We start from the raw sequence: 12,119 nt of genomic DNA, 5'->3' as shown, positions 1-12,119 counted from the left end.
GATATACATGTAAAGGTATATGACTAATAAGAATTAAAAATAGTTTATGGGGCGTTTCAAGTAACTTGCGATCAATTACAAGTCTGTTTTCGTTTCCGAAATGAAGCATATGCTGCGCGATTAATTGCAAATCTGCGATTGATTGCCAATCCGATGCTCCATGAAACAAGGAGTGTAATCTGTTTTGCTACTGTTAAAAGTGACCAAATAAACATTACAACATAATATTTGCGATTGATTGAAAATCTTTTCTTGCAACACCTCCTTAGATCATGTAAAAAAAACCCCTTTACATACGGATACTGTTTATTTCCCTCAATGCAATCCCCCTTAAATGGTTTGTGTCATTGATAACGCATCTAATATTCGCTATCAAGACTCCCTTTGCATGATTTCGGATTATGTCTCTGTTCTGATACATTTGTCTCCTATGTTTATAAGTGTATTTTGATTTGTGTATTCACAGCTGCAACTGTCATTTTGTTTTATATTTTCTTTATTATGTATGTATGCATTTTATTAGAACGAATAATACAGATTACTAGATATTAAAAAATAAATGGTTAAAATGCGGAAAAAATCTTGGAGTAATGTTGTGTTTTTGAATATTATTTTCATCTTGTAGTTATAAATCATGACCCCGTCTGTACGGACATGGCCATCGTGTGAACGACATTTCTGTATAATTAAGTGCATTACGCCCAGTCGGGTCTTGCTATCGGTTAGAAAGACTTTCACTTGAAACTAACGGTAATTTTGATTGGTCTGTTTGTGAAGAGTTGGGCGGGACGTTCCGAGATATGACAGAGAAAATACAATGTTCAGAATACCGGTTTGTGTCAATTATACAACGACACACATTGAATATATAATTTTCTAATCCAATTTGGAATGAAATAGATAAAAAATTGTGTATGACACAAGAAAACAATGATCGTGGAATTGACTGAAGTGAGAGCCTACCTTGGTACCATCCTACTGTCACACAAACATCAACGACTGGTATGCACTTCGTGTCTGTTTGGGGATAAGATCGATGGAATGATTGTTTGTTTTATTTCCGTAATCAAAATTAAAAAATATACAATATACAGGAGATATACATACAATAATAACGGAGGATCACCCAATTCAGCTGTATTTGCAAAATACTGCTGTTCTTCCTTGGGGTCCTACATAAGATAACACTTAATATAATGATGATAAACTCTATAACAATAATTACAATGGCACAAATGATATATGAAGATAACAATAATCATAACAATTAAATTGAGAATGTAGATGATGATAATAACAAAAAAATGATAACGATAATATTCGTAATAGTAATAAGGATAATAATCTTAATAACAATAATGCAATAATAATACAATAACTTTATAATGATAACAAGGAAAATAAATAACAGGTAAATCAAGGTACTATTCAGATAGCCCCATTCCTCACAGCCCTGGGAACGATTTTCGGTTTTTTTTTTAGAGGGCATAATGGTGTAAATTTGACAAGCAAACAAAAACAATAATGCTAAAATTAAAAGGGTTTTAATACAGAAAATGAAGGTCCTTCTGTTCCCGAGAAATCTGACAAGCCAAAAAGGTAGGGTTTTTTTACACAAAATGTAGGCCAGGTAGGTCCCGAGAAATTTGGCAAGCACAAAAAAGTAACCTACAGCATTTGAGTGTGTATGTTCGTACATTGAAGTGACATCCGTGGTGTAGGCTTTAAAACCAAAATAAATATTACAACAACTTAGTGTTGTTTATTCGTATCTTGAAGTGATCGTGGTGTTAATTGCAGGTTTGTAACACCAAAAGAAATATTAAAAGAAATATCACAACAAATATTGAGACAAAAAATGTTACACGAGCTTAGTGTTGGATGTTGAAATCTTAAAGTGACAACCGTGGTGTTAATTGCAGGCTTATAACGCCAAAATAAATATTTTACCACCCTTGAGATGTAATTTTCAACAAGAGACACTTCGCACGCAGTGTACCCTTGACCAACTGATAAAACTGTCTTAAATTTTATGAAGTTAATATGCAGGAGGTTTAGGAAGTACGTGATTTTATTCTTAAGCATTATCAAAGTAAATTCTCACCATTATTGGAATCGAGAAAGCATTGACCTGTCATACATGTTTCTTCCCAAGGAATCGATGTTGCTGTATCTGCATAAAGACATTGGTTTTAAAGGTATTCATTGTTATTCAAGTTATGACATAATTATATTTCAATTTGTTTAAGTTATACTTGGAAACATCAGTTTATCAAATTCATTTATTTTGAAGAAAAATGACCATAACCACCCCCAAAACCAACAAGTCGCTCCGAAAGGTTCTCTGTGAATAGCCATTGTATTTCTTTTAATAAAAAAAAACAATAATAAAATTTGGCTTGTCTAAAAAAATAACTTTCTTCTTCACTCACTTTAAAATGTTGGACATCATACTGACCATTGCGGTGGGTATGGTATGTTGATATATATGTATATCTTCTTGGCAATCATTAACCAATTGAGCGAATTTATTACCCAATTATTATTTTTATTACCCAATTTGGGCAGATTTTAAACAATAGTTGTGTGGACAATATACTGCCCAGGGTTGGTTAAAAGTTGGGCACGTTTTGCCCAAATATTTTGAGAGTGTATATAAAAACAGATACAAGATTTCGCTTGACGCAATTTTTGCAGACTGCTCAGAAGATTCTTAGAGATTGCAACAGGTTGTGCATCTCGTGATCCACAAAGCAAAAAAAAAAAAACTTCGTACTCTCACTGAAAATCTTTAGCATTCAGTCAAGTACTTGTGCGAGTTGTTGATGATAAATTGACAACATATGCTTAAAAAGCGTAGGATGTGATTTTTCTAGCTCATTTAAAATATCATATTATTTATTCGGGGTGATATATTGCTGGACTTTGGGGCTGGCTGGTCTCAAATGAATTTGCTAAACTAAATCGCACCTATTGAGTGACGTGTAATAATGATAGTGATGTCTTTGAGCGCACCCAACGACCAGATGCGTTCATGGTGCTAACGCAGCAGCGGTTCCTGTTGAGATTCACAACTGAACATTTAAGCCTCTGCAAATAAAAACATAAATTTAGTCAATAAACATATCTTAAGTTACTACAAGTACAGTTTGCATCACCCACTGAAATTCATAGCTATATCTTATGGGGACGTGGTACCCTTCTGCTTGCTGCTCTGTTCACCGACAATTTAACGGGCAAGTCGGTAAGCTCAGAACTCACAGCCATGACAGCAGCTCTAGCAAAATAAGGGCGCCAGCCCCTTATGTAACATCGTTAAAAAAGAGAGAAGAAAAGAAGGAACCATGTAAGCATTTGAAAAGAATGTATGCAAATAATGGGATGAAAAACCGGCGATCTAAACTACTCACCATTTAGGTCGAAAAGTGTACACTGGTCGCAACTACTCTGACAAACATGTTGAATTTCTCCTGCGTAAGATTCGCATGCTCCTTGATTGACCCATTCTTCACAACGAGGACTGACATCCCGACAATCTGTGTTGAGATAGAAGTAACCGGACTTTTCGCATTTACTACGAAGAAACTCTCTACTGCGCACCAAATTCCTTTGAAAATGGAAGTCAAATCACAATGGAGAGAGCTGAGAGGCTTTTGACGAGATTTGGTGAAACGGGACAGCACCGGAATCTCTTGACTCTGGAGAACGACAAATTTGCAATTGTTCATCAGGTGCAAACCTTCAGTCCATCAACTTTCGAAAAAAAGTCTCTCAGCTCCCCATTGAGATTTAAATCGAAGTTTTAAATGAATTGATGCGTTGTAGAGAGTTTCCCCATGTAGTAAATACGAAAATTACCTTTTCACTACCACCACATCTGCATTGTTCTCTCTCTTTAAAACATAGGCCTATAAATGTTAATACACGGTAGCCCGGTCGTCAAATGTACCACGGTGCTTCTGCCCTCAAAGGAAATCGATTTTTGATATCAGGATTTTTATTCCAATAACGTTATAAATTTTATAAAAGACAACATATATATAAATATATACAGGGGCGGATCTAGGATTTTGAAATAGGGGGGGGGCGCCAGCGGCGAGGGAGCGAAGCGACCGAGCGGGTGAGGGTGTGGGAGGGGGGATACCCCCTCCCGCGGCAAGGACTTTTTCAAAAAATCATGTCCAAAAGTCGTATTTTGAGAGCACCTTTAGAAGAAAAATGCACACTTAAATCACTGTAACTTCATGAATAAAAGACACATACTGACTCATTTTTAATTTGTTGGAATGATTGCTTCGGCGAAACTTAGTTGGGGCGCCCTGGATAATATGCCTCTGAATCTACCAGAAAGTGTAAAAGTTAGTTTACATTAAATACAAATATGTCTGACCTATACATTTCAGTGAAAACGTACATGACCAAGGCAGAATGATAATGCTGCGCACGTGGCGCCCGTTATAGGGCTTCATCTTTGAGTGAAGAATAATCTCGGGGATAGACATTATCATTCGCATCGTTGACACTTTCTCTCGCGATCTGTTACTTACAATTTACATGTATTTGCCATAAAGACGGACAAACGCATGTTACAAAAAACACAAAATTTCGGGAAAAATTATATCCAATCCAACATCTTCACACTGGTCACTGCACTGCAACTCCCGATTACAAGTGGTGCAACTTTCCAACCAATCGACTTGCGCGCCCTGGAATTCCGGAATTTACATATTGCAATACAGTATGACAGAGGTGCATTTGTGCGAACACAAAGGCCATGAGCGTAAGTTAAAATATAGTTTTGACTAGATCTAGCCCTTGAAATTGACTACATTGTACCAATCCAGTAAATATAACCATCAAAAAAAAAATCCGGCGAAAATAGGGGGGCGCGCGCCCGGGGCGCCCCCCTCTGGATCCGCCACTGATATATATATATATATATATATATATATATATATATATATATATACATATACATATAGCCCACTTTCGAAATAGGTTAGGTCCATTGTTCATCAAATTTGATTTCTGTGACTCAATGTAGAATTTTAGTAGGTCTATAAGATGATACCCAAGAAAAGTAGAAATTCCTATTAAAAAGTGAACTAAAATGACAAAGAAAAATTACTTTTTTTGAAAGGGGCTAGGTCCATTTTAGTCTAGTTGCAAAAGGGGTTAGGTCCACACAGAATTTTTTTGAAAAATAATATTGAAATAAATATGAAGACAGGTAGATTTTTTTTACACCCAATTTTATGTTCTCATGGTATAGGGTATCATGAAAATTAAATTTCGCATAAGAATATTGCAATATGGGAGAATTAAAAAAAAAAAGATTTTTTTGGAGTGAACCTTACCCTTTTGCAACTAAACTTTTCTGAAGAACACATCTTTCAAAAAGGGTTAGGTCAATTTTTTCATATTGTTTTCTGTCTCTAAACCTCTAAATGTTTAGTCACTCTGATGATATCAAAGAAAATTTTAAATTCAAATGAAAACGTGAATGAGAGTGGCAAATATATAGAAAAGAATTTGAAGACAGTTAAATTTCTTTTATACCCCATTATATGTTTACATGATAGGGTAGTACATCATGACAATTCAGTTTCTCATGAGAATATTGCAATAAGTGAGAATGAAAAACATTTTTTTTTCTCGAAATAGTCAAAAGTGGACTTAACCCCTGATGCAATATATATATATATATATATATATATATATATATATATATATATATATATATATATATATATATAGACGTAAATAACTCAATCATTGATGCAAGACGTAGCTTCAAATATCTCTTTATTTCGGCTAGCTTTCGGCCAGAATTTGGGCCTTCATCAGGCCTACAATGCATTGAAACAAAGTGGAACAAAACCATACAAATAAAATCGTAATACAAAGTAACAAAGTAAATAATGGGTAATCAAGGGTACAGAACAGAATGATTACACTAGGATAACTAAATGGCAAAATAACAACAGAGGGGGTTGAGTACTGAACAGAAGGATTACAATAAGATTACAAAAAGATAACAACAGAGGGGATAATGGCTTAAACGAGACGGTGGAATACAAATAGAAATAGAAATACAATTGAAAAATTATCCTCCTTTTCACAGTATTACCTACACAAGATCTACTACTACTTCAGATGAACAGAATCCACAGTTAATCTCATTGCCGGTAAATACCTTGTCCTCCATCATTTCTATTGTATTCCACCGTCTCGTTTAAGCCATTACCCCCTCTGTTGATATTTTTTTGTAATCTTATTGTAATCCTTCTGTTCAGTACTCAACCCCCTCTGTTGTTATTTTGCCAATTAGTTATCCTAGTGTAATCATTCTGTTCTGTACCCTTGATTATCCATTATTTACTTTGTTGGTATTACGATTTTATTTGTATGGTTTTGTTCCACTTTGTTTCAATGCATTGTAGGCCTGATGAAGGCCCTAATTCTGGCCGAAAGCTAGCCGAAATAAAGAGATACTTGAAGCTACGTCTTGCATCAATGATTGAGTTATTTACGTCTGTACATAGCCAAAGGCAAGACGTTGCACCCGTTTAGCAGTTATCATTTCTTCAACATGAACAGCAAAAACATCATCTTTATTTTATCCCTATCACCTTCATTACCTTAGTTATATGTACATCTATATATGAAAATCATTCTTTATTTAGAAAATGAAAAGAGTCATAAATTGTATTTCCAACATACCTGAACATCTAACGCCAGCCTCCGTCAGATTTGAGTTGCATTCCTCTTGCTGGACAACTAGATTAACTCCGGGACAACTCAAGATGTCGGATTCCTCCCCGGTACACTGCAGATCAACCGGGTGGACCTTCCAAGAACTCGGCCAAAACTCCGAGAGCGATGTAATACCAAGTGCCCCAGTGAAGCCCATACTTCGGCAGATTACGTGAGCGTCCTCGACGTCAAAGCTGTCGTCACAGAGTGTACCCCAAGTTCCATTGATGCGTACCTCAACCCTACCCTCTCGAAGTGTCAGTCCATTCTCTAACCTTACATGTTCTAAACAATTAGGACAAAAGTAAGGATATGATATATCACGATTAAGTGTAATTCTTGTACAATCTTATGAAACGTAAACACATACAAATGAATAAACATTTCTAGCAGGGATGTTGAATTATACTTAGTAAAATTCTGTCCCTGTCCTTTGAAATTTATGTTTAAAATTCCGCTTTAACCGTTGAAATTGGGAATTTTCTTTCTTGGTCGCTACGCTCACTGGCATGAGAGTTTTAATTCTGACTTCCATGTTTAGCATGTTTAGAGGTTCGACATGGCAGTCACACAATCATTGCTTTATAAGCCTGCTGAATTTTGTTGCTTTCTATTGGTTTCAAATTCCAAAATTCACATAAATTTAGTTGAAAATTTAAAGTGAAAACTAAATATCATAGTTACTACATTCCGGAATATGTCAAATTATGTAAAAATGTAAAGACAATAATAATTGTACGTTAATTTTGCCTAGGGTAGCCACTCCAGTTCCGAAAACTGTTCTCCATTGCGTCCTCCTATTATTGTTTACCAGGTTTTAGCATGGCGTTCGAACATGATTTTGTTTAGTCCCGGGTACCCTTCACCTGACCTCTTAAAATAGCAGCATGATGGGGTATATTTCTTGCTGGCAAGGAATCGAACTCACGTCCCCCAGATCGAAAGAAGCCCCCGTGAAGGCGCTCCCATTTAAAGGTCAAGTCCACCTCAGAAAAAATGTTCATTTGAATCAATAGAGAAAAATCAGACAAGCACAATGCTGAAAATTTCATCAAAACTGGATGTAAAATAAGAAAGTTATGACATTTCAAAGTTTTGCTTATTTTCAACAAAATAGTTATATGAACGAGCCAGTTACATCCAAATGTGAGAGTCTAGTATCCCATAATTAGTAACCATCTGGAGTAAAATTATTAGAAATGGTTTTTTGACTGATTTGAGCAGGTATGGGTGTCAACGTTTACCCCAAAAAAGTTAGGAAGAATACGGGTTGGGGAAAGTGCTTTTTTAAGGTCAAAGGTCAATGACCTTTTTAAATATACTGTTTCATGGTATCTCCCAGATAAAATACTACAAGTTGGTGATCATGGTGTCAAAATGCACAGATTCTTACAAGAAGATCAAATAAAATCAAATCAAGTACCTACAATACTCATTAACCGATGAAATTCAAGGTCAAAGCCTTTCAAAGGTCAATGACCCTTTTACATTATATACCATATACGGTACAATGGTATCTCTGAGATGAAAAGGCGCAGGTTGGTGATCTTGGTGTCAAAAATTCACAGATTCTTACAAGAAGATCAAATAAAATCAAATAAGGTACCTACAATGCTCATTTACCAATGAGATTCAAGGTCAAAGCCTTTCAAAGGTCAATGACCTTTTTACATTATGTACGGTGTAATGGTATCTCTGAGATGAGAAGTCGCAGGTTGGTGATTTGGTGTCAAAAAGCAATTTTTGCAAGAAAGTTAATACATATTTATACATCCACGCATGATCCCCCCAAAAAAAAGATAGTAATTCATAATTATTATATTCACATTTTATTTGTGAATTATAGAAAGAAAGATTCCTATTTGTAATAAAAACTTGGATGTTTAATAATTTCACTCTGAAATAAGAATAAATAATGGCGGCCATGGAAAATATATTTAAGGGTTAGACATGTTAGAAGTCAATCAACTATATCAAAAACGTCAGGGAATTTAAGTAAATAGGTCGATAACTTGATAACTTCATTGTATATAGTGATTCTGATGGGAAAACGACTGACCTGCATGGAAAATGAACACAAATTTAATAGTTGATTCCTTGACCAACGATGACGTCAAAATACAAGTTCGAGGCGAAATCCATATCAAATAACACTTTTTAATATATATATTGCAGTAATGCATTGCCAAAAGTGTAAAAAAAATCATGTATGATATAATCTAAAATGGTGAAGTTGTCTAAAGTAGGAGTATTTACATATGCATTTTATAAATCTAAATCAAGGTACTAATTTTTCTGTAGCAATAGGTCACTAACCTCAGTTGCTACAATCAATACTATAAACTATAACTTAATCTGTAAATGGAAAGGATAGGCCTAACCCTAATGGCATGCATCATCTAAGAACATTTTCATATAGCCAGGGGCAATGATGAAGAATTAAAATAAGGCAATCATTAGAGCTGCAGCTTTTGTCATAGTAAATGAAGTTAAGTGTCTCAACTTCAGCAAAGAGTAATTAAACTTTTGAAAACCTGACATTTTCAGGACTTTGATCTGGCCCATTCAATGAAAGCCTAATAACGTTCTGTCAATGGATATCAGACCAGGGTCTATATTATTGCTGATATGTTGCATAGCTAGATTCTCAAGAACTGGACGTGGTGCTGTCATATCATATGCCTAAGTTGTGCATGATAACACTCAGTTATTCTGGACCAAATAATGATCCTTGTACAAACTGACACCTAGTAGAAATAGCATCATGGGTGACGTACGGCAGAGAGAAGGTATGAAGTTTTGTCCTGCAACATTAGCATCTCAAGAGATTCTGGCAGCTCGCAATGAGAGGTAATTAATAATAATACGGGAATTCATTTTTGTTGAAGTTGATATACATGCAGCTCTAATGATGGCCTTCACTTCATCATCATCCCTCTGCTGTTTGGAAATGCTCTCAGATGATGCTAGCTGTGACATGAGAGTTAGACCTATCCTACCCATTTTCAGAAGATTCTTGTACAAATCTTTGCATTTTGGTACCAAGATCACTAACCTGCAGTGTTTTATCTTAGAGATACCATTATTATTATCTAATGTCAAAAAGGACATTGACCTTTGTCTTTGAATTTTAAGGGTGAATATGCATTGTCGATACTTAATTTCATTTTATTTGATCTTCCTGTAAGAATCTGTGTATTCTGACACCAAGAACACCAACCTGCGCCGTTTTATCTTCGAGGTACCAGTATATAATATGGTATATAATATATAAAAGGTCATTGACCTTCGGCCTTAAATTTTATGGGTGAATATGCACTCTATGTCCTTAATTTTATTTTATTTGATCTTCTGATCAAAATCTGTGCATTTTGACACCATGATGACCAACCTGTGCCTTTTCATCTCAGAGATACCATTATACAGTATGATATAGATAATGTAAAAAGGTCATTGACCTTTTGAAAGCTTTGACCTTGAATTTTAATGGTGAATGTCCATTCTAGGTACTCACATTCATTCTATTTTACCTTCGTGTAAGAATCTGTACATTTTGACACTATGATTACTAGCCTGTACCTTATCATCTCAGAGATACCATTATACAGTATAGTATATAATGTAAAAAAGGTCATTGACCTTTGAAAGGCTTTGACCTTGAATTTCGTCGGTGAATGTGCATGCTAGGTACTTAATTCTATTTCATTTGATATTCTGGTAAAAGATTGTGCATTTTGACACCATTATCACCAACCTGCGCCTTTCCATCTCAGAGATATCATTATACGGTATATATGAAAAGGTCATTGACCTTTGACCTTGAAAAAAAACACTTTCCCCAACCCTTATTCCTCCTAACTTTTTTTGGTAAATGTTGACACCCATACCTACTCAAATCAGTTGAAAAACCATTTCCAATAATTTTATTCCAGATTGGCTATTTTGAGGTCTAATCTAGGGATACTAGTCGATGATGTCACTCATTCACTTTCTTTTGTTTTTTATTGTTTGAATTATACAATATTTCAATTTTTACGAATTTGACGATTAGGACCTCCTTGCCTGAAACACAAGATGTTAAAATAATTTAATTCCACGTGTTTAGGGAGGAATGAAACTTCATTTCACATGAAAATGACGAGAATATAAAAACATTTCATATTTAATATAACAAAATACAAAAGAAATAGTGAGTGATGTCATAAGTTCCCTCATTTGGATGTAACTGGCTCGTTCATATAACTATTTTGTTGAAAATAAGCAAAAATTTAAAATGCCATAGTTTTCTTATTTTACATCCGATTTTGATGAAATTTTCAGTGTTATGCTTGTTGATTTTTTCTCTTTTTATTCAAATCAAGTTTTTGTTGGGGTGGACTTGTCCTTTAGGCTTGCCTTTCGTGCTACTATCAGTTGTTTTAGTGATTACGAATTCTGTTCATGAATTTCTGCATGGATTTTTCCTTGTATATAACCGTTTCAGAACTTTTTTTAGTGCTTTCATTATTGGTGTTCAGAATGTCCCTTTTCATGTCAGCGTATAAACAAAATCTCACGATTCGTAATCCTATTTTTAAATCTAGCAGTGATGAGATACCTAAAGTGGTTTGCACAGATAAGACTACAATTATTTGAAGGACTTTGGGGCTTTGAGCAGCCCAAAAAGGGAATAAAAACGTTTATATGTCTGTGCGAGGAGATTTAAAATATCTCCAAATTTTCACTATTTTCCAACCCTTTTGAAACATATTCACAAATCATACGCTATCGAACTCGGGCGTAAAACTGGCATTTTGTGTCTTTACAGATCAAAACATAAGGTGGTAAACCTACACCTAGAGTTTGGAAATATCATTAAGAGTACAGGTAATAGTGGAAGGTGTGATAACTCCGTTTGCGATGAACGAACACATCATTTAACACCCGAGTAAGATGGCATTTCTTATATACATCAATCGACACTAGAGTTCCTGTTGTGAAGGAAGAAAGTGCTATTCTACCAACCAATGAGCCCTATATACTATTGATACCTGAAAATATATCTAAAACCTGCTAATACATACCTGCTTGTTGGCAAAATGCTATTCTTGTAAGAATACAAACGGAGATAAGTCGATGTAGAACGTAAGCCATTATTATCCCTTTCATCTTCTACGGCATATAAAATAAAAATGAAGAAACAACAAGGAAATTTGGCAAATAGTTCCTTTTTTTAAATCATAACCTCACTGCAGTACAATGGCGTAAAAGGCATTTTTTAGGGGGGGGGCAGACAAGGCGTTTGGGGCGAAATTCTGAAAAAAAAATGCGAGTAAGCATTTTCTTCTTTTTTTTCTTTTCGAATACAAAAATCGAATTTTCGG

At 35.0% G+C, this 12,119-nt stretch overlaps 1 protein-coding gene across 1 annotated transcript in view; it reads right to left on the bottom strand.

Annotated features, from left to right (window-relative positions):
- LOC121421527 (G-protein coupled receptor GRL101-like) overlaps positions 1–11,898 on the bottom strand; it is a 29,310-nt gene extending 17,412 nt beyond the window's left edge. Inside the window, exons 1-5 of the mRNA XM_041616269.1 lie at positions 11,820–11,898; positions 6,724–7,041; positions 3,411–3,536; positions 2,105–2,173; positions 964–1,017 (exon numbers count right to left, since the gene is read on the bottom strand). Coding sequence (XP_041472203.1) covers positions 964–1,017; positions 2,105–2,173; positions 3,411–3,536; positions 6,724–7,041; positions 11,820–11,889 — 637 coding nt within the window. The 5' untranslated portion in view covers positions 11,890–11,898. The remainder of the gene's footprint in view (positions 1–963; positions 1,018–2,104; positions 2,174–3,410; positions 3,537–6,723; positions 7,042–11,819) is intronic.
- Positions 11,899–12,119: the final 221 nt, after the last annotated feature.

This window comes from Lytechinus variegatus, chromosome 9, assembly GCF_018143015.1.
Source record: "Lytechinus variegatus isolate NC3 chromosome 9, Lvar_3.0, whole genome shotgun sequence".
NCBI classification, from domain to species: Eukaryota; Metazoa; Echinodermata; class Echinoidea; order Temnopleuroida; family Toxopneustidae; genus Lytechinus; species Lytechinus variegatus.
Note: the sequence above shows the minus strand (reverse complement) of the source record. Positions and strands in the feature narration are given on the sequence as shown.